The following is a 25,947-nucleotide window of genomic DNA, read 5'->3' on the forward strand; positions in this document are numbered from 1 at the left end:
GCTCTGTAGCCCAGGCTGGAGTGCAGTGGCCCGATCTTGGCTCACCGCAACCTCTGCCTCAAGCAATTTTCCCACCTCTGCCTCCCAAGTAGCTGGGATTACAGGCACAAGCCACCATGCCCAGCTAATTTTTGTATTTTTTAGTAGAGATGGGGTTTCACTATGTTGGCCAGTCTGGTCTTGAAGTCCTAACCTTGTGATCCGCCCGTCTCGGCCTCCCAAAGTGCTGGAATTACAGGCGTGAGCCACTGCACCTGGCCACATTGATTGATTTTTTAACAAACCTGTACGTTCTATAGATGTACCCCAGAACTTAAAGTATAATTAAAAAAATAAAATAAAGTAAGTGGGCATGGTGGTTCATGCCTGTGATCCCAGCACTTTGCAAAGCTGAGGCAGGCAGATCACTTGGGGCTCTTGACCAGCCTGGCCAACATGGCGAAACCCTGTCTCTACTAAAATCACAAAAATTAGCTAGGTGTGGTGGCAGGCACCTGTAGTCCCAGCTACTTGAGAGGCTGAGGCATAAGAATTGCTTGAACCCAGGAGGCAGAGGTTGCAGTAAGCCAAGATCACACCAACACACTCCAGCCTGAGTGACAGAATGAGACTCTGTCTCAAACAAAAAAAAAAGGTAAATGAAGATCAACACTTAAAAATTCCTTTAATCTGGGGTTGCTTTATTAATGTTAAGAAGATAAAATTTAATGGGGATCATCTCAAACTCCTTATTTGGGTTTCATCAACAAAATAAATGTGGGAGTGAGGAACTGAGTTCCGGCGTCACGGAAGGGAGATGTATCGGCATCAAGAGCACCCACCTACTGAGACTGAGAGCGACCCTAGGCCTGGTCAACAGAGCCGTCTTGAATGAAAGTGCTCATTGATGCTGCTTCTCTTCTAGGGTTAATAAGGATGCAGCTTCCTTACACTCTGAACATGGCTTTAAATATTAGATAGATTGTAATCACGAGATATAGAACACGCACACATACATATACATGTGATATACCTGGATCCTAACACTAACCTTAATCCTATATTGTATATATTTCTTATATAGAGAAAATGATCTCCTCTCAGTTTCCAGAAAAAAAAACTGGAAATTTAATTTTTTGAGAGAGTGACATAGAGGGTCTCTGGGTTGGGGGACAGCAGGAACACTTGAGGAAAAAGGTATCACACTGAAAACAGGAGATTAGGTCAAAGTTTATGCTCTGAAAGTTGATGTCCTCTTACCCTTTCTTCCCCCTTAGGCACCAGACCTTCACCCTGTGGACAGGAATCTAGAAAGTGCTCTCTGGGGAATGTGAGTAGCGCCACAGAAAAGACCCGGTGATCTTGACATTTCCAGAGAAAGTCAACCACATAAAGAGTCAAAGCCCACTCGTGGACTGGGACACGGAGTCAGGAGAGACATACCTCTTCTCTAACCAGGAGAGCAGAGCACTGCAAAGGGACTCCCATCATTTTGTGTGGATTCCACGTCACAGAGTTGGCCCTAAAATAAACAAATCACGTAAGCGGGTGGCACTCCACCCTGATGGGCTCAGGGCACACGCAACCGAGCCTCAGTTTCCTAGTACTGTTTCCCAGACTCCAGATTGACACTAAACGTATGTATTTAATTTAAACAATTAAATAGATTTATTGTGTACAAGTGTAGATTTCTTACATGCATATAGTGTGTGGTGGTGAAGTCTGGGCTTTTGGTGTCTCCAGCACCCAAACAGTGACCGCTGTACCCAACAGGCAATTTTTCAACCCTCACTGCCATCCCATGCTCCCACAACACTATATTTCGTAAACACAAAGTAGACTCTTAAACATGTGTGAAAGGAAAATATCTTGAGCCCCCAAATCACTAAGCTAAAGGGAAAAGTCAAGCTGGGAACTGCTTATGGCAAACCTGTTCTCTCTTCTATTCAGTCACCCCTCTGCTCACCAAGATAAATGCATATCTGATTGCCTCCTTTGGAAAGGCGAATCAGAAACTCAGAAGAATGCAATTATCTGTCTCTTACCTACCTGGGACCTGGAAGCCCCCTCCCCACTTCAAGTTGTCCTGCCTTTCCAGACCAAACCAGTTCACCTTACATATGTTGATCAATGTCTTATATCTCTCTAAAATGCACAAAACCAAACTGCTCTGACCACCTTAGGCACGTGTTGTCAGGACCTCCTGAGGCTGTGTCACAGGCATGAGTCCTCAACCCTGGCCAAATAAACTTTCTAAATTAACTGAGACCTGTCTTAGTTTTTCAGAGTTCACACTGCAACTTTTCTTGGTCCACAGAAACAGCAGGTGAGGACGGGGGTCACCATGCAGTGTGCCCCAGCTCCAGTGGCAGCATGCACCCCACCTCCGTGGTGGTCTCGGAGCCCCTTAGAGTGACTGGGATCACCCAGTCCAGGGTCCTTCCTTCAGCCAGTGATGGCCAGGGCACCTGGCCAGTGAGGGAAGCTGCTTCCTGGGCCTCTGTGGTCCTTGCTATTGCTGTGGCCTGTAGCTCAAAGAGAGGGCTCATTCCACCGCTGAATTTTATTCCTTTCCTAACTCGATTTTTCCTTTCTAATCAATTGATGTTCAAATTTCTCAGATGCGTCCTTTTGTAGTAGCTTCTGGTGAGGCCCCTGCTTCCATCTGTTTCCTAATCCAGAGTTATTTTCTTTCCAGGCTGCAGGTGAGAAGTGCTGTGGCTCCCACAGCAGGGGAGAGTTCCGTCTTGTTTTGCCTCACACCTTGGAGAAATTTGATGCTCTCTCATCAGTAACAGTGGCTCACACAATAGTGATTCCCCCATCAGGGATTTATGTTATTTCAAAAGTCTAAACTGTAGTCCTGGTTCAGATTCCCTTAATAATTATTATTATTTTATTTTAATCTGAATTCAGCAATTGTGTTGTAACTGATTCTCAGCCTCCATTTTCTTCTTCACTTGGCAGCAGAATTATTTTCTATCTGTGTTTATGGCCCTCTTCTTCTCCAAAATCACTGACAGTTTTCTTTTGCCTCCAGCCCAAATTCCAAACTGCAGGTTCCAAACTGGTGCAGCCCCTGGGGCGAGCCCTAGCTACGCCTTAGGTCTTGTATCCCTTCGCTTTTCTTTGTCCATTTCATCATGCCAGATTCTCTTTTGTTCTCAGAGAACTCTGTTCTCACACTGCTGGGTCTCATCGTGCCGCTTCCTCTTCCTGGAACATCATCTCCCTTTGCTTCACATTGTTAAATCTTGCTTATTTTTTAAGGCCCCAGATTCTTTCAGTATTCTCTCCGTGACCTTGTTTAACTTCTGCAACTCCTCTCCCTCACTTCCATTGTGCTCCTCTTTTGATTCTGGGAAAAGCAACTGCTGCCACTGTGAATGTCATGGCTCACTTCACGCATTTACTGGGTATGGTTAGCCTTTGCGCTGTCTTCGGAGAGACTGAAGGGTTGTGGCAGTGGAGCTTCATGAACTGACTGTGGCATAAAGGAGGAAGGACAGCATGATGGAACAACCAATGGCAGCTAGGTCCAGAGAGCCACGGATTGTTGCCCCGTCTGGCTGCGCAATGGACTTGGGCTCACCCAGATCCCACCTCTCTGGGTGTGACGGCCTCGGAAAGAAATGAGAAGCTGAGAAAGGCCCCATTCATTCATTTGATAAAGGGCAGGTGTCAGCCAGACAATCAGAGGGCACTCACTGGCCTGGGGATCTTATCCAAACCAATGAATAGTCTAGCTCAGCTTCTGGTCTTTCTCTGGCTCTGACACTAGTTGTCAGATACATTTAGGACTGGGATTGAGGAAATAGAAGCAAAGGCAGTTCATGGTCAGATAACTAACCCTGAAGAGAGGACTAAATGACTTAAATGAATAATGACAGCACTGAGATATTGAAAAGTTCCCTCCAAGAAAATATCTACTTGCTCTGTAGAATGACCCTGCAGTCAGGACCCTAGGCTGTAAGGCAGACATAATAGTTAAGGGGGAAGCCCTCAGGAGCCAGGTAGTATGGATTTGCATTCAGGTTTCATCACTTCCTAGCTGTGTGACTTCGAGCAAGTTACTTAACCTTTCTGTGCCTAGATTTTCTCACCTGGTAAAGGAGAATAATAAATAGTTTAGGTAAAATGCTTAGAACTGTGCTTAACATGCAGTGAGCATTAAATAAAGTTGGCTCTTGCTATAGATTTCACCTCTGTCATTTGCATACTTGGTGACACCGTGCACGCATGTACACACAGCCATTCTATACATTCCACATGTTCTATGGCTAGATATCTAACTCTGATAAACTCAGCTTTGTCAGAAAGAATGCCTGATGGGAGAGGAAACAGCCGTCCTCCATTTCTGTGACTGTGGTGTTTATCTCTATGCGGGGGCCTATTTGTCTTTTTAGAAGAGAAGCTGCCAAGACCCACAACTACCTGTCACTGAATTCTCTGTCCCACCTCTCTCTCAGAGGCATAAAGATGGCAAAAAGCCCTGCAGATTGATTTGATGACATGACCTTGGTTTATTTGAGAAATGTTGGCAATTTATTAAAAAAAAAAATACGCCTCAGGTTCATTTCAAAATGTTTTGGTGTGGGATTCGGTCACGTGGCTTCTGCAGCTTTTGGAGTTGGAGAGAATTGAATCCAGCAGGGCTGTTTAAAGACATCTCCCTGCACTCTTATTTGTGCTTCAAATCCATAGGCCCCACTCACTGCTGCTCAGCCTTCTAGACTTATTCTTTCTCCTCTATATTTGTGTTCCTGGTGCCATTTTCTTTCCAGGCATCCAGCCTCCAAACCTCACTGTTGTCCTTGGTTTCATGCCTTTCTGCCCCATCTTGATAATGCCCCTTACAGTTCTCTCTCTCCCGCTCTCCTAGGTCCATCCACTTACTCCCTTCTCTGCCTCTACACACTCAGCTTCTCTCCCGTCCTACACCTGCACATTCCTAATAGCTTAATAGCTTCTAGTCAGTCCCTGGCTCCCATCTTTTCTAATGCAGAGTTAATGCCAAGACACAGGTGAGATCGTATTGCATCTCTGCTCAAAGCCTGCTATGGCTCCCGCAACAAAGGTTTTCCAAGGGTTTTGTCCCCCATGAGGAATCTAATGCTCTCCATGCATAATGGTGACCCACACAGCAGTGACACCCAGCTCAGGGATATATGTTTCATGGGAAACATCCCCGTGGATTCTGACCTGGCTCTCCAGGCAGGCCCTGGGCTGAAGCTCACCGGCCAAGACTTCTGCATTTTCCACCGTGTCCTGGCCACTGCTGTGAAACCATGTCATCCTCCAACCAAACTTGTTTGAACTTTCTCCAAGACCTTGTGTACTTCCACACTTGTGTCTCTTCAGCCTGAATGCCCTTTTCCGTTTCTGCCTGATGAAGTACCTTGTATGCCATGGTGCTCAGCTCCAATGCTGCCCTGCTTGGTGAAAGCTCCCGGTAACCACAGAAGGAACCATTCCTTTCTCTGTGCTCTCCAATCCGCTCCCGTGTCTGTCTCTTGAGCCTTTGCTTCCTTGCCTTGAATTTTAATCCACTATTCATGGACAATCTTCCCCACTAGATTCTAAACTCCTTAAAGATGGGCTTTATATCACACTCATCTTTGCAGTCACACAGTGCCTTGTGCTGTGGCTTGCAGATGACAGAGATTTAGCAATGATCAAATTAAATCCTGAACCCCTGGCTCTCGGGGTGGAAATGAGGGCAACCGGTGAGGCAGCAGAAACTGCACCAGCACCTTCAGCTGAGATGTAAAGCTTTTTTTTTTTCTTTCTTTTTTTTTCTTTTTAAAGATGGGGTTTCATCATGTTGGTCACACTGGTCTTGAACTCCTGACCTCAGGTGATCCGCCCACCTTGGCCTCCAAAGTGCTTGGATTACAGGCGTGAGCCACCGCACCCAGCCGATGTAAAGCCTTAAGAGTGGAACACATCAGAGGATCATTACAGTAAGCAGCAGCCTGTGGGCGGGAGGGACTAAAGACAAGTCGGTTTATGATGCACAGAGGCCAGGTGCAGTGGCTTACACGTGTAATCCCAGCATTTTGGGAGGCCAAGGCAAGCTGATCACTTAAAACCAGGAGTTCAAGACCAGCCTGGCCAACATGGTGAAACCCTGTCTCTACTAAAAATACAAAAATTAGCCGGGCATGGTGGCGCACACCTGTAATCCCAGCTACTCAGGAGGCTGAGGCAGGAGAATTGCCTGAACACGGGAGGCAGAGGTTGCTGTGAGGTGAGATAGTGCCACCACACTCCAGCCTGGGTGACAGAATGAGATTCCATCTAAAAAATAAATAAATAAAAGAAAAAGAACTAAAAACATGACGTAAAGAGTCATGCTCTGGAGTCTCCGGCCTTGTGGTGTGCACTCTCACTGGCACCATCTCTAGATATTTTGACAATGCTAGTAAGGAAGAGAGCTGTTTTCTAAGAATTTGGTTCGTTCTTAAAGGGGATGCCAGACAGGGCTCCAGGTGTTTGTGCCATTTAATTAATCTATTTTTTTAGAGATGGGGTCTCTGTTGCCCAGGCTGGAGTGCAGTGGTGCCATCATAGTTCACTGCAGCCTTGAATTCCTGGGCTCAAGTGATCCCCCTGCCTCACTCAGCGTGCTGAGTAGCCAGGACCACAGCTATGCATGCCACCATGCCTGGCTAATTTTTTTAAAAAAATCTTTTTGTAGCAATGGAGTCTCACTCCATTACCCGGGATGGTCTTGAACTCCTGGCCTCAAGTGACCCTTCCACCTTCACCTCCCAAAGTCCTGAGATTAAAAGCAAGAGCCACCGTACCTGGTCCTCTTATGTCATTTTGTTGTGAGAAATGGCATTCAGGATTCCCTGTGACTACTAAGGAGCCTCTGGATTTGGGGACAATAATTGACTATGGATTTCCTCTGCTTTTAGAGTGAGTTCTAGACTTTGGTTTGTAGCACTTGGAAAAAGGTCATTTCCTAAGTGAGACACATTTCTTTCCTAAACTTGTGGTGATACACATTATGTGGTTTCCACTGGTCTTCCAACTGTATTCACTTAGAAAATACACCTTTTACTAATAAGTCAGTGAGAGGGATATCGTTGGGTAAATGGGCTGGCCAAGGGGGTCCAGCAGTCCCCTCATTTTTAGGACTTCATATATGGTTATTCTATTTGAAAAATTTAGTTACAGTACAGTTTCAAGAATAGTGGCAATAAGAGAACTCTGTGTTCCTTGATGAACGTTCTAAGCTTTGCTCTCAAATAATAGTCTTTGGTACAGAATTGTGTGGGTGTTTATTTTTCTAAGGCTCAGGGTAGGTAATTTTGTGAGTTTTTAAGTGGAGGATGTGCCAGGGCTTTCAGCATTTGCAGTTGCACGTGGCATCAAAGGTAAAATGACAGACTTTTTGTGCCAGTCAGAAACTCACAGAAGAGAAAGTACTGTATCTAGGCCACCTCTCTTGAAAGCACATGAATTTAATTCTTGTTCTTACCGGGCGAGCAGGTACCTTCCAAGTTGTTCTCTCTTTTATTGTCTCTCCCTGTTTAGTTAATTGCCTCTTCCTTAAGCTTCTGCTTTCTTGCAGATCTTCATAATGGAAAGGGATTAGGCCTGGGAGAAGCCCTAAGGGTCCAAGAGCAGAGGCCTGGCACTGGCTGACTCTGGGAGGATGAGGACACGCCTGTCCTCATCCACTGATGTCTCAATGCGGCCCTGCAATCAGAGCTTGGGCGGCTCTAGGCGCCTTAACCCAGTGGTACTCAGGCCAGGCCCTGACCCCGGCCATCAGACTCAGGGGCAGTGACCCTTTTGACATGGGCCTTCGCTGGTGTATCCCAACTCTTTTTTGCCTTCTTTCCACTAACTCGGTGGGATGCTCTCGATTCCAGCCCAGTAACCCTACCCCTCTCTTTCCACACTCACGGGATCTCTGTGCGTTTCGGGCCTGGGTGTCACATCGCACCCTCCGCACAGCCACTCTGGCTGGGCTTCCCGCATGCCCCGGGCTCACAAGTGCTTCTGCGCTCCATCAGCATCTCTCCTTGTCCTGGAACAGAAACTGTGCCAAGATGTCTAGCAGCAGAGCCAGTGTGACGCTTTTGCTGGGCAGCATCTGGCGGCTTGGCAGGGCATGGTGGGCATTTGGCAGCCTCTGATGAATTCAGGCTTTCTTGGTCGCCTGGAATGTCAGAGCTCACCGCTGTGTCTGACCTGCCATGGTGTGGTGAGAGAGCTGGCTCTCTTTGCATGTGGTTCAGAAGCAGAGCCTGTATTTTGCATTCCGTTTTTCTCTTTTCTTTGGACCTGAATGTGCTTTATGCTAATCAGATTTACCGCCTTTGTGTTTTTCAGCTTTTCTCAACAGTCTTCTATGTAGGCTCTAAGTCAAAGGTGCTTTGCAGCAACAGTCAGAGCAGTGTCAGAGAAAGGTTATTACGGGTATGAAACCATGAGACGAGGTTATCACTGGTATGTCACACTCTAAGTGAACTAGCCATCTTACACCCCAAACCCAAACTTTCAACATTGATAAGTTACAAGGTGCCTATTTGCTTTGTGAAATTATTTGCTTTTTTTTAAGCAGCGGATATTAACTGTTTATGAAACATGAAAGCTATAAATCTTCTCCCTGGAAAATGTGGCCTGCCTGTAGGTTTTAAACAATTTTTTGTGGTTGGTTCAGAGATCCCAGAAATAGACCGTAGAAAGGAATCTCTATGTCTGAAAGACAGTCTACCTGAGTCACGTGATGTGTGTTCTGATTTTTCTGTTGTTTACACACAATATTTACATATTTGATTTTTCTGTTGTTCACACATATTCATGAGTGTAATACCACATAAGGCAAGGAACACAGGTACTGGATAGACTGAGCTCACCCAGTAGTCCAAGAGTTCCTGGAAATTGATTGTAATTTGTGTTTCACAGTTGGCTTTTACCACTTTATGTTGTTAATAAGAAAAATGCAACATACCTCTCCACGCCACTCAGTTTCCACTTGTGTTTTCGGGACATCAGTAATCCACCACCCCAAGCTGCCTGAAAATAAAAAGATCGTAAGACGAAAATCATAGCAGTTTGTCATTGCCTAGATTTCTTTTTGTGTGTGTGTGAAACGGAGTCTTGCTCTGTCACCAGGCTGGAGTGCAGTGGCAGGATCTCAGCTCACTGCAACTTTCACCTTCCGGGTTCGAGATTCCCCTGTCTCAGCTTCCTGAGTAGCTGGGATTATAGGAGCACACCACCACACCCAAGCTAATATTTTTGTAGTTTAGTAGCAACAGGATTTTACCTTGTTGGCCAGGCTGGTCTCAATCTCTTGACCTCAGGTGATCCACCCACCTGGGCCTCCCAAACTGCTGGGATTATAGGCGTGAGCCACTATGCCCAGCTGTCATTGCCTGGATTTCTACAGTTTGGTGTCTTCTAGACTAATGAGAGTCTCCTAGGGTGAAAATGATCTCCTTGACCCCAGGCAGCTTAGGGAGTTGACCACCTTCCTCCGGCACTAGACTTTCAGGGTGTACATTGAAGGGCCATTCTAAAGTCCCAGACTCTATCCCACATTTATATGGGTGTAAGGAGCCACCTTGGAGGCTTATTTCCTGGTCTGCAGGAGATGGAGAAAGACCCTCTCCCAAACCTATCACTGGCACTGTTAGTCCTAGTGAAGTCATGTTCTCAGAATGAGAAACCCTGTCTTCCCCACAGTGTCAGGCAGAGAATATAGGCAGGAGGGCCACTAAACAGCTTCCAAGTTGCAGGTAAAACTCTTTTGACAAGTCTAAATGATTCCAGAAATAGGAAATGTTTTCATAACTCTTATTTCACTGATGTGTGATTTTTTATAGTTTTTGTGTCCAAAAGAAAAACCTCACCCAAAATCTACAAGCAGAAAAGATTCATACCAGTCGATTAGCTGAGCAATTAGAACACATGTCTTAAAAATGTGTGCCGATCAAGGTTGAAGATGTGAATCGTTGTAGGCATCTCCTTTAAAAGCAGAATGTCAAGATGGAGATTCATTTGGAAATATTAACTTTACACTGTGTGTACAAATAATTCTGAGATAATTTTAACGGGATTATAAAATTCCTTTATGATATAATTGCTTCCCCCACCTTTTGTTGTAAGTTCAGTTCCTTTTTTTTTCTTTTTTTGTGAGACAGAGTTTCACTCTTGTTGCCCAGGCTGGAGTGCAATGGTGCAATCTCGGCTCACTGTAACCTCTACCTCCTGGGTTCAAGCAATTCTCCTGCCTCAGCCTCCCAAGTAGCTGGGATTACAGGCACCCACCACCACGCCTAGCTAATTTTTGTATTTTTAGCACAGATGGGGTTTCACTATGTTCGCCAGGCTGGTCTTGAACTCCTGACCTCAGGTGATACACCAGCCTCAACCTCCCAATGTGCTTTATATTACAGGCATGAGTCACTGCACCCGGCCCAGTTCTTTCGCACTTTGAAAAATTATCTGATTTTTCAAATGTGTACTATTTTAAGATCTTTTTCTACTATAATTTAGAATGTATGAATGTCAAAGCTAATAAGAGTAAGTGGTAAACTTGGTATGTTTCAAAGAAAAGCTAATAAAACTGGTTAAAAGATTCCCTAGTTCTAATTTAAGTAGAAGGCCCAGAGGAACGACCCATAGCTTCTGTTGGCTCAGGACACACAGACATTATCATTTTTGAAGTTGTCAGGTAATCCTCTTCCTGAGTCAGCCAGCAAGGTCTCACAGGCTTTCCAGTCCTGAGACCCAGGTCACTAATGGTACTGAGGTGATTCAGTCTTTTCTCAGTGTCTTCAAGTGTAAAATGCAGGGGGCTCTGGTAGCTTAATGAACGACTCACACTGTGAATTAGGGAGGGTAAAGAAGATTGGCGATTGCTTTGCAGGAATACTCTGGAATAATGGAAATGTACCCGGCTTAGCCAGTGGAAGTTTTACGCTCCTAAAGAAAAGAGTATTAACGAGCCTGGGCATGGTGGCTCTCGCCTGTAATTCCAGTGCTTTGGGAGGCCAAGGTGGGTGGATTACGCGGTCAGGAGTTCGAGATGAGCCTGGCCAACATGATAAAACCCCGTCTCTACTAAAAATACAAAAATTAGCCGGGTGTGGTGGCGCACGCCTGTAATCCCAGCTACTAGGGAGGCTGGGGCAGGAGAGTTGCTTGAATCTGCGAGGCAGAGGTTGCAGTAAGCTGAGATCGCGCCACTGCACTCCAGCCTGGGTGACAGAGCAAGACTCTGTCTCAAAAAGAAAAGAAAAAGAAAAGAGCATTAATTTGGTCTGAATAATTATGATTAAGCCAAAATGAGCAAAGCCAGGGCTAGTCACTGAAACAGCACTGGCTAGATCCAGTGCTGGCCCATGACAACATAAAGGATCTTGCACTCAAATGAACATCAACTTGTGCGTTCCTTCACTGAGAAAGTCTTGCAATGAAAAAATTATCAGCTGAGTCAAGCATTGTGCTTAGTTTGTGATGGTTTGTGATTAGTGATGGTTTGACACAAACTCCTTATCTCATGTGGATCACTAACAGTTTGCAGGTGGTAGCTAATCTTCGAACCACACCAATACTAATCTACACTTAAATCCCTTCAATCCTTCTAAAACATGACACATTTTTTTTTTCATTGGAAAATGTTCTGGTGGGCACACCTCCATTATTGTTTGGTGTGACAAGGCCTGACATCAAAACCTTTCAAATATAATTTATCTTCGTACCTGACAAAGCTAAGAAACTGGAACTTTGGCGGTCCGTATTTCCCAGGAAGCTGTCGAGCCTGTTTTCCTCTCTAAACATAGGAACAACTAACTTGGGCTTGAGGGTTTTTTTTTTTTTTTAATCCTTTGGGTTTCCTACATAAATGCAACTCTTTTTTACTCTTTTGACCATCCTGGTAAGTGAGGAAAAGCTGCATGTGTGGAACTGTGTGTGCAGCCTGTTTTCCTCCATTAGATGCAATGGCTTGATGAATTGAAAACAAAGTGGTCAACTTGGGTACTGATCAGAGAAATACAAATATTACCATGTTGGGGACATTAAGGCATAATCAGCCTCGGGATGCTTCCCGTGCATGTTGTGTACTGTGTGAGTTGTGTGCTAATTTGCTTCAGCCGTCTTTAAAGGCTTTAATATCACCACTCTGAAAATAAGCTGATCAAGTTAAAAAAAAGAGAAAACAAATTTCCTTCATGTGTCCCAGAGGCAAAACGTGCAAGGACATTTTAGCGGCCGGTCCCTAAGGGATACTTACATCCACATGCATCCAGATCTTATACTTCTTGCAAATGTCGGCGACAGCTAAGAGGGGGTCAAACGCTCCATACACGGTGGTTCCAGCCGTGGCACTCACGAGGAAAGGGACAAATCCCTGCGCGAACAACAAAGCCCCAGGTCATGGAAAACAGATTCAAGGGTTCTTTTTAAAAGCTTATTAGAAGCGATGGAAATTCTCCCCCTAACACACACGTCTGTATTTTGGGAAGCAGCAGATGAGTTATTGATACCCTAGGGCGTGGGACAAACTGCTGTTCGCTCTCTGGAATCAGTTCTCTAGGCCATGCTGTTGGACCTTACTGTCTTATAAGGACAGACATTCTGATTTTCAGAAGAGGCTGCAATAAACCCAGAGGCTGTTAGTGATGTCCCCAAGACATGTCTATATTCCCAGTAGACTTTCTGGCCCTTTGTACCCACTTTGCTCACTTTCAGGTGTTCCTTATTCACAAAGAGGCCTCTGAACTTCGTAAGTCCCCTAGAGTGAATAGGCAGGAAAATAAAGAGAAGTAGCTCTGACCAGCCCGTTGTTCCTATTTGGAAAATGCCCCGATAATTTATTTGGCATTTCAGCACAGATGGGCTAAAATAATAAGCCATGACTTTCATCCATCCAACTAGTTCTCAGTCTCTCTGACCATGGCTAAATGAAAACTGATTGAAATAACAGGCTGGAAGAAGGCAGAAGAAGGCCACAAACAGGATCGCCGTGGTCACTCATTCCGTAAGGACTCTGTCCTGTCTATAGAACATGACGTTACGGCGTCAGTCTTTAGGTGGCAGCAAAGGTTTAATCTTGTAGTTGATGTTACTAGAAGTAGTTCTAGTATCTGTGCAAGAATGAGGGAAACCTCCTGCTGCCTGTCACTCAGTAAAACAAAGCCAAGTGAGAAAGGGCATATGAACATAAATAATTACATCCATACGCATAATAAAATGAATGTGTATGTCATTAAATCAGGAACTGTAGATTATATCTACCAAACGGTAAACAGAATTTTAGAAACAAATTCTCTGATTTGTGAGCCACCCAGGGTTGTGAATGACTTTCTAGAGCTTTGGGAATCATGGGCGGGCCTTCAGAACGTGTTACTTCTGAAAAGAGTTCTAAATTGCTTCCTGCAAAATAAGACGTTTGGAGAGCCAATGCTATCAGCATGCACCTAGATGGAAAAAACTGGCCCCTTCTGAGGAACTGCACCAGGGTCCCTCACATACTGCATTAGTATTCTGCTAATTCCCCACCTCTGAAAATACTCTTTCAAATGTGTGTGTCTTTCATGCCAACCCCCAGTACCTAGGAAGACAAATGCTTTAGAAACTCTTACTGTATCTCTGTACATAATATTTATTCAGCAATTTAAACTTTTCTAAAGCAGAGCCCATAACTCAGGGAAATAAAAATAGTGACTGGATGCAGAATTCTGTATTCTCATCAAACCTGGGAGATTGAGGTCTGGATCCTTTTTTTAAAATAAAACCAAAACACACTTTGTTCTCCGCTGGATGGAAATAGAAATATAGGCTGGATAAAGCTCCTGGCAGAAACTTACTTTCTGTTTAGCTTCAAGAATCCTTCTTTCAAGATCAGATGGGATCATTTTTCCTCTGGAAGGAAAAAGAAATACAGATTTGCTTTGAGTAATTTGCTTCGTCAACTTTACAACGTAAGTGGCCACAGGAGGGTAAAGTCCAACCCTAAACTGTTGATAATAATACTCCGTGAAAATAACTCCTTGACTGTTTCCAGGAGGAATGCATTTACCTGCCTGGATGATGCATGACCATAATTTCTGGCCCGTTTTGCAGACCCCTGACCATACTGTGTTGTTCTCCGTAGAACGATTATAATGGCCCTCGGCTGTGCACACAACCTTCTTATTAAGTCATCCTCTTAATTCAATTAAAACAAGCCTCATTTTGAGCAAAACGTTTGGCAATGAAAGGAGAGTTCAGAAAAACCTTTCTATTCCAAACCTTTTAATAAACTGACCTGCAATTTCACATACCAATGACACACCAAGAAAAGAAAATCCATTCTGAAACATCTGGGTGAAAAGACTAAGTAAATAAGCTACCTAATAACATTCCAAGTGCTAAAAGCATAAACAGGGCCAAAAATTCATGGGCTCAAGTTTCAAATATCCTTTCAACCCTAAACATGTTTCTTTCTTTAAAAAAAAAAAAACAGTGCTTTGCTTCCTATTATAATAATCAATCATGGTAATGGAGGCAGAGAAACGTTCTTTAAGTCAAAAAAGCTCTCTGGAGGTTGCTAACATGGCCAATTTTGCATCAGGGTCATTGATCTAGGTTTTAAAAAGGCAATTTGGAAAATAACTGATGGTAGAGGTGATTATCACGATAAATGGTTGTGGGATGCTGTTGGCATATAGTGAGCAGTGAGAGGGGTTTTTGGTATTTGTCACTGGCCCAAGAGTACATTTGTGGCTCTCCTGTGAGTCTAGACATGCAGCAAGCGTTGGACTTCATTACAGCTTCTAGTGCTGCCTTGCTTATTAAAATAAGTTAATTTATTATGAATTACTTCTATAGCCTTTATTTCAAAAATAGTTTGAGCATTATATAGCGAGAAGGGTAAGTTATATTTTTGACCCATTTTTTTTCAGGCCAATAAAGGCCTGATAAAATAATTGGAATATAAAGCAGACATGAAACCTCAAAGCACTGGATTCACAGATTTTGTTGAAGCTGTTTCCCAAAGAAAGACAATTACCTGGGTGATGGTAATGGACGAGTTACCAGTAATTCATTTGTCACGTTGGAATGGAAAAAGAGAGCATTACGGGTACATTTGATGCCAAGAATCTGGACTTAGATTAGAGCAGCCTACCCTTGGGGAACTTCTGTGAGACTGAGGGGAGGGAAGAGAGAGTGCTGTGGTTGAGGAAAGCGCAGAGAGAGCTCCTCATTCCCTATAATTCTTCCTACACTTCACAGCTTTGCCTGGGGCATCCCTTAAAGCAGTTTTTCAACCTCTCCCCATCAGATCAGGCTGTGCTAAAGCACCTTGCTCCAGCTCTGATATAAACAAAATGTACAAGTTTCTGAGAAAGTGTATTATCTTTATCTTTTACATAAAGTTTAAAGCTCATTAAAATTACCATAAACAAGAAAATTGAGAGTGAGAACTCTTAGAAATTGTTTTTTGCAAATCTTGAATTTTACCCAAGTTTACCACAAGCTAAACACCTCTGCCTGGAAGAATTTGGGGTAGGCTAGTTTGACAATCATTATCTGCTCATCAAATCATATCATACTTAACATCTTGTTAAGTATAAGGCAGTAAGATGGCAGTGAGGAGTCAGACATGAGGGTACATTTGAATTGGAAGGGGTTCCAAGACATGCCCGATTCTAGTTGAACCTTCTCATTTTTCAAATAAGGTAACAGGCTGAGAGGAGATGTGACTGCCCAAGATCAAATGCTGGTAAAAGGCCAGGGAGTAACTAGAAATATAATCCAAGCTTCCAGAACAAACTCAAAGGCACCAAGCATATAGGAAACCTGTTTGGAAAGGCTGGAGTCTTTTAAAACAAGATAAATCTTTTAAGATCACATCTGACTTTCATGAGCCAGAGCTGTCATCCAAACCTGCCGGGAAAACAGTAATGAACATATGGTCTGTTTCTTTCGTGTATCAGTGAGCTTTGGGCAAGAGGAGGGCGTATCTTGTCAAACATCAACTCCAAGTGTTCACCTCCGGCAGACTGGAAAGAAATGGGGCTAGCTCTAGTTTCTCCTCAGCACTCTGCCTTCCAAACCTGTATTTGTTTTGTCTACTTAGGACCCAGAGCCTGACATATGGCAGGTAGTAGATAAACATTTGTTGGAGGAATATGGCTAGAAGGAAAAGTTGAACCCAAAGCTATTAATATGTTTACCTTAATGCCTGACTAGACAGTGAATACGGAAGCCTTGTGAGAGGAAACTTATCACCCTTTTGCTCTAACTTAGAATTGGCCGAATTACCTTAGAACATTGGTTCTTAAAATTTAGTGAGCATAATAATCACCCACGTCCCTGTTTAAAATGCATAGCCCCATTCTTAAGCATTTTGATTCAGTAGGTCAGCATGGGGACCAGGAATTAATTTGTCCCACAAAAATTTATTGAGCACTTGCTATGTGCTATGCAGTGTTGTAGGAACTGGGGTACCAGGGTAAACAGGACAGCTTCTACTCCCCAGGGCTTCCATGCTAAGAAGGGAGACAAACAATTAACTGATAAATAGACAAATGTGCACAAGAATCTGCATTTTCATCAGTTACCCAGGTGACTCTGCATAACATATGCAGGTAGACCCAGGGCCATATGTTAAGAGATGCTGCTTGGAACATTTTAACCTGGGAGGTCCTTAAATAACTGTGTAACACACTGAGCACTTTTCACATGTGCCATGGTTTGGAGCCTTCATGGCTGCAGTGCAGTGAGCAGAAGGAGCTCCAGATGCAGCCTTGTCCATCCCTGCCTGAGAGAGAAGATTGGGTGACAACCAGCAGATTGCCCTCCATGGATTAGAAGTTGTCAGGTCAGTCCTGGCCTTTTTGCACAAAAATCGCCTGGTGCCTGGGAGTCTTTGGATGGCGACTGTTCCATACTCTATGTGTGGTCTAAAAGAATTTCTATAACATAAACATATATCTTTAACAATTATGCATCCAGCCTTTAAGCTCACAGTTAAGCAGCCACTGATGCTTTATAATACTGCTCTCAGTTCGTTGTTAGTGTTTAAAAAGGGACTGCTACTAAAGTCAGGGCCATTGAACCAGATTGCTGCTTTGGACAAGGTATTTTGCATTGAGATGCTCAGTCAGCAGTAGCCTTTAAAAAGTCTTATGATACTGGCGGGGTGCGGTGGCTCACGACTGTAATCCTAGCACTTTGGGAGGCCGAGGCAAGCAGATTATGAGGTCAAGAGATCATCCAGGCCAACATGGGGAAACCCTGTCTCTACTAAAAATACAAAAATTAGCTTGGCATGGTGGCACATGCCTGTAGTCCCAGTTACTAGGGAGGCTGAGGCAGAAGAATTGCTCGAACCTGGGAGGCGGAGGTTGCAGTGAGCAGAGATTGCACCATTGCGCTCCAGCCTGGGAGACAGGGCAAGACTTCATTAAAAAAAAAAAAAAAAAGTCATATGATGCTATAGGGTCAGATAGCTCCACTAAGTTGACTGGGCAAAATCCCAGGAAGAATGGCAGGTAGAACCACCAGCAGGAAAGATCTTCACTTTGTGGGAAGAAGCAAAAAGACACAGGTTGTACCTTGGACCATGGTCCCATATTCATGCCTAAAATTCTCCATGGCTCCAAAGGGAAGGACTGATTATCTTACCAAATGGAGCAGGTTACTGGAAAGTCTGTATTTCTAGGCAGGCTTGCAGATGGTCACATATGGGGTGCTTGAGTAGCCAGCTGACCCCATTCATTGGCCCTGCTGAAACTAGAGATACTACCACCCTTTCCTAAGTGAGTAGGGCTTAGCTCTGTTCATAAAAACATGTGTGCAGAGAAGAAAGTATGCGTGCATCCTTCCTGTTAGAAATGGACTAAGGTTATAGAATAACACCACCACCAGCAGCAAAACTAAATGACAAGTTTTAGAGGCATGATCCCTGCTCCTCCCCCAACCCTGCAGGAGAGAGTTCTTTTACATTTACATTGCAGATTAGGAAACTGAGGTTCAGAGAGGCAGTTGACTACGGTTAAAAGCTTGAAATCCGGAGACGGAATAGTGGATTCCTGCCACAGATAACATGCTAACTGTGTGTACCTGAATAATTAAGTTATTCTTTTTACTCATTTATAAAATGATGATAATAGTACTTGTCTCAGAAGATTTGTATGAGGGTTAAATAAGATAGTAGGTATAAACAATATTAAGCAAACTCTGCCTAACATACGGTAAGCCCTCGATGTGTGTTTGGCAGTCTAATGTTGTTATGTTGTTATTAACAGTGATATTATTATTGTTTTTAGCATTATGTAACTTGCAGAATGTCACACAGCTAGCAGGAGGCAGATTTCAAATCTAGAGCTGTCTGATAGCAAAACCCAGATTCTTGGTACTGTACAACTACGCTGACGTAACAAAAAACTTTTCAGCTTGAATTCTAGGATTGTAATGACGTATGCAAAATGTCCGTGTGGTTTTCTGGAAGTCCCCTGAATTGAGTAGTTCAGTGATCCCAATTACTGCTATCAGCACTGGCTAGTAAATACCAAAAGCCTGTAACCTTGTCCTAAAACATATCTGATGGTGGTTTTCCATCTAGTGTAGCATCCAAATGCAACAGCAGTAACAAAAACCTGCTAGTTGTTGATTGGCTTATATTTGCTTTTTAACTAGTCAGTGCTAGGTAAAGTTTTCCTATCAAGATAGCAAGAAGAGTTAATGGATGCAGGTGGATTTTCGAATTCCCGAGACTGTGTGGTGACTAGAGAAACTGCATAGACTGACTTGGGGTAAAATTGTTGAAGATGAATTGCAGAGGGGCAGTAAAAATTACCAGAGACTTCTCCTGGAGAAAAGAGCTCCCCGTGTCTTTACATAGGTGAGACTAACATGGGTACCCTGTCTTAGGAAAGGCCCCTAAGATAAACTAACGAAAGTTAAAACTGGTCATTTAAGAAGTACTTGTATTACAAAACCAAGCCCTTTGCAAAGAATTTTACCATAATTATAAATAGTGAACTTTCTTGCTGCCTTTACTACATAGTTGGATTTGGAAAAAGAACTTTAACTGTAATGATTAATGATATTTTTCTCTTTTAAGATTTGTTTTCTAATACGCACAATGGAATCACTTAGCATTAAGGTCAGGTTATAAGAGAAGGATGTTTTTGGTGATTTTTTGTGTATAATTCTAGTAACATTTAGTCTTTTCATTGACTTTCTCCAAAAGCATTTATTTAACGCACATACTATAACTATACAACAATGCAAGAGATGCGCAACTGAGACTCCAACCATGATATGGTAAGGAGATATATTCTTTTGTATATGAAACCTCCTTACTGCTGCCCTTGAAGAATAGTATGAGCACTGACAGGGAGGTATATGGTGAGGGAAATTGTCTGGGCAGGAAGTTGTGCTGACCACCTCACATCACTCCTCCTTCTTCCTAAACTTCCATCCCTCTTCCCTGAATGTGTCTGTAGAGAGAAAAAAAAGAATCATAATAAGAGGTTCACGTTGCCATGTAAGAAACCATGATTGGCTACTCTAAATAAATAACTTTGAAGTCCAAGAGGAAATCAAGATGGCAATTACAGAACATTAAAAATTAAAGACATGAGAATAATGCTTATAAAAACATGAGAAGCATCCTAAATCATTCTCAAGGGAAAATGCATAGCCCTGAGTGCTTATGAAATTAAATGACAGGGAACAAGAAGAACTAAACTAATTAATCCAAAAAGCTAGGGAAACAACAGCAGTGTAGGCAGAAAGAAGGAATATTTTTTTGGGTGAATTAGAAAACTTAATAAAAAGCAAACAACTAATACATTCAAAAGATGGGACATTGAAAAGATCAATAGATACACAAATATCTGATTAGTCCAATAAATAAAAGAGAGAAAAATGTAACATTTGAAATGAGAGAGATGTTATGAATAAAGAGATTTTGCTATTTTTAAAGCATTCTATGTAAAGCTTTACAATAATCTTAGTTTTTGAGAAAAATAAATAATTTTCCCTGGGAAAGGTAAATTACAAGAATGGATTCAAGAATATATGGAAAATAATAATAAAAAAAACTAATAACCAAGAAATAAGTGGGAGAAAAGTTGCCAAAAATCTGCCCCCACCTCAAAATGCCAGCCGCAGATGGTAAATTTTAACAAGTTTACTAATGACATATAGTACTCTTTAAACTCTTATAGAGAAGACAATAGAAAGCTGCAGAATAAATTAGATACACCTTACAAATATAGCTACAATAATCCTAAATATAATATTGGAAAATGTATTCCTGAAGGAAATTCAAGATTAGCGTTGGATCAAGTAGGATTTGTTGCAAGAATGCAAAAGTGTGTCCTACTAGGAAATCCTTTTAGCATAACTCAATAGATCAAAGTTAGAAAATCATCTGAGTTAGTGTCATCTCAACTGATGTCTAAAAGGCATTTTATGAAAGTCAACATCCATTCCAGAAGAGAAGGAAGTGGGTGAGGAGAAGGAAGAAGAGAAGAGGGTGGGAAGAAAAGAAACAAAAGAATTCTTGGTAAATTAAGACACTTTCTTAACACTATAAACAAAATCTACTTCAAACCAAGAGTCAACATCATATCTAAACGCAAAAGCCTAAATACATTTCCATGATATTTGGGACAAGAACATTCTTCTTAAAGACACAGAAAATTCTAACTGACCAATAACAAATAAGGAAATTGAGTCAGTAATCAAAAATCTCCCATCAAGGAAAAGCCCAGGACCTAATAGCTTCACTGGATAGTTCTATCACACATCTAAAGAAGGATTAATAACAATCCTTCTCAACTTCTTCCATATAGAAAATGAAGAAACACTTCCAAACTCATATAGCTAAAGATGAAGAAACACCTCCAAACTCATTTTACAAGGCCAGCATTATCCTGATACAAAAGCTAGTCAAGGCCACACAAAAAAAGAAAATTACAGACCAAGATCCCTGATGAACATAGATGCAAAAATCCTCAAAATATTAGCCATCTGAATTCAACAGCTGATATACCATGATGAAGTAGGATTATCTCTGGGATGCAAGGATGGTTCAACATAGGCAAATCAATGAATGTGATATACCGCATTAACAGAATGAAGGATAAAAACCATATTACCATCTCAATAGATACAAAAATAGCACTTGAAAAAGTTCAACATCTTTTCATGGTTAATGACTCTCAACAAATTAGGTATAGAAGGAATCTACATCAATACAATAAAGGCCATATATGGCAAGCCCACAGCTAAATCATACTCAACAGTAAAAGTTGAAAGCATTTCCTCCAAGATCAAGAGCAAGATAAGGATGCTCACTCTTGCCACCTCTAATCCAACTTAATATTGGAAGTCCTAACCAGAGCAATTGGGCAAGAAAAAGGAAAAAAGGCATCCAAATCAGAAAAGAATAAGTTAAATTGTCACTGTTTTTAGATGATGTGATCTTATATATAGAAAACCTAAAATATTCACCAAAAAGCTGTTAGAACTATAAATGAATTCATTAAAATTGCAAGATATGAAAATTAACACATAAAAATCAGTTGTGCTACCATACACTAGAAAAAAACTACCCAGAAAAAAAAAATCAAGAAAACAATTCCATTTATATGGCATCAAAAATAATAAAATAAAAATAATAATAATAATAATAAAATATTTAGAAATATATTTAACCAAAAAGGTGAGAGATCAGTACAGTGACATTATAAAACACTGATGAAAGAAATTGAAGAAACATACAAAAAAAAAGATATCCTATCTTCATGAATTGGAAGAATCAATATTGTCAAAGTGTCCATACTACCCAATGCAATCTACAAATCCATTGAAATACCTGTCAAAATGTCAATGGTATTTTTCACATAAATTCATATGGAAACACAAATGACCATGAATAAAGCAAGGAGGGCAAAGCTGGAGACATCATGCTTCCTGATCTCAAATTATATTACAAAGCTATGTAATAAAAACAGTATGGCACTGGAATAATAACAGATACATAGACCAATGGAACAAATAGAAAACCCAGAAATAAATCTAGGCACATGTGGTCAACTAATCATCAGCAAAGGTGTCACATATACATAATGGGGAAAGGACAATCTTTTTGATAGAGCCAGGAAAATTGGAAGTTCACATGCAAAATATTCAAATTAGACCCCTATATTACACCATACACAAAAATCAACTCAAAATGGATTGAAGACTTACCTAAGACCTGAAACTATAACTAGAAGAAAACATAGGGGAAAATTTCTATGACATTGGTCTTGGCAATGATTTTTTTGGATATGATGCCAAAAGCAGAGACAATAAAAGCAAAAATACAAAAGGTTGACTATATAAAACTAAAGTTTCTTCACAGTAAAGGAAACAATTAACAAAATAAGAACACATCCCATGCAATGGGAATAAATATTTGCAACCTTACATCAGATAAAAGTTAGTATCCAAAATATATAAAGACCTCATATAACTCAATAGCAAAAACTCCCAAATAAATTAATTTAAAAATGGACAAAGGATCTGAATAGATCTGTTTCCAAAGAAGACATACAAATGGCCAACACATGTACAAAAAGGTGCTAATCACTAATCATGACTAATTTTCAGGGAAATGCAAATCAAAACCACAATGAGATACCATCTCACATTTGTTAGAATAGCTACTATCAAAAAGTCAAAAGATAACAAGTGCTGGAGAGGATACGGAGGAAAGAGAACTCTTATGCACTGGTGTAGCCATTACAGAAAACAGCATGGAAGTTCCTTAAAAAAAAAAAATGGAACTACCATATGATCCAGAAATCCCACTTCTGGATATGTATCCAAAGGAAATAAAATCACTGTCTCAAAGAAATAACCACACTTCCATGTTCAATGCAGCATTACTCATAATAGCCAAGATTTAGAAACAACCTAAGTGTCTGTCAACAGGTAAATGGATAAAGAAAAAATATAATAAACATATACAATCTTGTCATGTGACAACATGGATGAAATTGGAGGACATCATACTAAGTAAAATAAGCCAGAAACAGAAAGACAAATACTGATGATGTCACAAATATATATATAATCTAGGAAAGTTAAACTCATACAAATAGTAGAAGAGTGATTAACAGGGGTTGAGGGTGTTGGAACACCATTTGGTAAGGAAGGAAGGAAGGAAGAGAGGGAGGGAGAGAGGAAATATTATATACTTCCCAAACATTATAACCAAAGTAAATTTCAGTTAAATCAACTATTTAAATGGTAACATAAAGTTTCTAGGGAAAAACAATGAATATTAACATGTTCTAAAAATAAAAAATATTTTCTAAAGACACTAAAGGTAGAAAATAAGTAATCAATGATCACTCTATCAAAAATGGAAATATTTTAAAAAATACAACAAATGAAGTAAAAAAGCAGATGATACATTTTAGAAAACATTTGCAACATACATGATAAAAGAGAACTTTGTTTTCTTTTTCTTTTTGAACTATAAATAACTGATAAGTATGAAGTACTCAACTTTGCAAGGATAAACGCTTGAAGGGATGGATACCCCATTTTCCATGATATGCTTATTTCACATTGTATGCCTGTGTCTGTCAAAACATCTCACCTACTATGTACCCACGAAAATAAAAGATTCAACTTTGCTAATTATCAAAATGTAAATGAAAACATGAATCATAAAAAAGCTCCATCCATCAGATTGATACACATCACTCAAGGTTTTAATTCGTAGCATGAGTGAGGACATAGTGGGTAGGCACCCCTTTATAGTACTGGAAGAATGTAAACTAGCTGGGTCTTTTCTGAAGGCAACACGACAGCAAGTATTTTAGCTCAGCATAGACACAGTCCTGAGGTCAGAAACTCTACATCTAGGAAGGTGGTTTTTTTTGGTTTTGTCTTTTTTTTTTGAGACAGAGTTTTACTCTGTTGCCCAGGCTGGAGTGCAGTGGCGTGACCTGCAACCTTTGCCTCCTGGGTTCAAGTGATTCTCCTGCCTTAGCCTCCTGAGTAGCTGGGAATACCACACCCAGCTAATTTTTTACTTTTAGTAGAGACAAGTTTTGTTGGTCAAGCTGGTCTCGAACTCCTGACCTCAGGTGATCCACTGCCTTGGCCTCCCAAAGTGCTGGGATTACAGGCATGAGCCACTACTCCTGGCCATAAGTTATTTTAAGAAAATAATACAAGGATATGTACAAATGTTTAGATGCGATAATGTTTATAATAGCATTTTTAAGAAAATAGTAAAAGTTTAAAACAACTTAATGTTTAGCAACAAATTTGTTAAGCAATATAAATTCTAAATAGTAGGTTATTAAATAGTGAATAGAATCGTATTGAAGCATTTCTAGGGCATACAAGTTATCTATAATATTTGGTATGTAAAAAACAAATTTCTAATCAGTAAATACTTATAGTTCCTTTTATGTTAAATATATGGAAATGTATTTTGAACTATATCCATCAACTATTATGAGAGATTATATCTAGGGTCTTTTATTTTCTTATTTTTCTACAATGAGTATGTGTAGCTTCTCGAATAGGAGAATTATGTTGTCACTCTTATTTTTAAAAAGGAGCCATCTCTTATATAACACCAAATAAATTAACTCAAAATAGATCAGAGATCTAAATGTAAGAGCTAAAACTATAAAACTCTTGGAAGAAAACATAGGACAAAACATTCATAACACTGGATTTGTCAATGATTTCTTGGATATCACACCAAATGTACTGGCAACAACAAAAAATAGACAAATTGGATTTCGTGAACATTAAAAACGTGTACAACAAAAAATACTATTAACAGAGTAAGAAGGAAACTCAAGGAATGGGAGAAAATATTTGCAAATTATATATGTGATAAAGGATTAATATCCAGAATAAAGAAGTCCTAAAACTCAACAACAACAATAACAAAACCAATCCAAAAGACCTGAGTAAACATTTCTCCAAAAAAAGTATACAAATGTCCACTAAGCACGTGAAAAAATTCTCAGCACCACAAATCATCAGATAAATGCAATGATGAAAACCACGATGAAATGCCATTGCATATCCATAAGGATGGCTGCTATGAAAAGCAAGCAAACAAACCAAAAACTCAAAAAATAACAAGTCGGTGAGGGTGTAGAGAAATTGGAGCCCTGTGCACTGCTGGTAGGAATGTAAAATGATATAACAGTTGTGGAAAAAGCATGAGGTTCCTCAAAAAATTAAAGATAGAATTACCATGTGATCCAGCAATTCTACTTTTAGGTATCTACTCCAAAACAATTGAAAGCAGAGTCTTGAAGATGTAATTGTTCACCCAATATTCATTGCAGCATTATTCCTATTAGTCAAAGGTGGAAGTAAGGCCGGGCACGGGGGCTCATGCCTGTAATCCCAGCACTTCGGGAGGCTGAGGTGGGTGGATTACCTGAGGTCAGGAGTTCAAGACCTGCCTGACCAATATAGTGAAACCCCATCTCTACAAAAATGCAAAAATTAGCCAGGCACTGTGGCATGCACCTGTAGTTCCAGCTACTTGGGAGGCTGAGGCAGGAGATTAACTTGAACCTGGGAGGCAGAAGTTGCAGTGAGCAGCTATTGTGCCACTGCACTCGCAGCCTGGGCGACAGAGTGAGACTCCGTCTAAAAAAAAAGAAAAAAAAAGGTGGAAGCAACCCAAGTAAGTGTGCATAAATGGATGAACGGATAAACAAAATGTGATCTATACAATAGAATATTATTCAGTCTTAAAAGGGTAGGAAATTCTGACACATCCTACAACACAGATGTACTTTGAGGACACTGTGCTCAGTGAAATAGACTCTAAGTCACAAAAAGTCGAATCCTGTATGATTCCATTCATGTGAGTGAGGTACCTGGAGCAGTAAAATTCGTAGAGACAGAAAGTAGAGTGGGCCTTTCCCGGGGATAGAGGGGAGGGAGTGGTGGGGA

The 25,947-nt window shown here is 41.1% G+C and overlaps 1 protein-coding gene across 1 annotated transcript in view; it reads right to left on the minus strand.

The window, feature by feature from the left end:
* Positions 1-25,947, minus strand: part of GAD2 (glutamate decarboxylase 2) — a 91,875-nt gene that overhangs the window by 21,489 nt on the left and 44,439 nt on the right. The window contains exons 10-13 of the mRNA XM_017535515.2: positions 13,818-13,872; positions 12,242-12,358; positions 8,951-9,015; positions 1,423-1,501 (exon numbers count right to left, since the gene is read on the minus strand). Coding sequence (XP_017391004.1) covers positions 1,423-1,501; positions 8,951-9,015; positions 12,242-12,358; positions 13,818-13,872 — 316 coding nt within the window. The remainder of the gene's footprint in view (positions 1-1,422; positions 1,502-8,950; positions 9,016-12,241; positions 12,359-13,817; positions 13,873-25,947) is intronic.

This window comes from Cebus imitator, unplaced genomic scaffold (genome assembly GCF_001604975.1).
Source record: "Cebus imitator isolate Cc_AM_T3 unplaced genomic scaffold, Cebus_imitator-1.0 Scaffold92, whole genome shotgun sequence".
In the NCBI taxonomy this organism is placed as follows: domain Eukaryota; kingdom Metazoa; phylum Chordata; class Mammalia; order Primates; family Cebidae; genus Cebus; species Cebus imitator.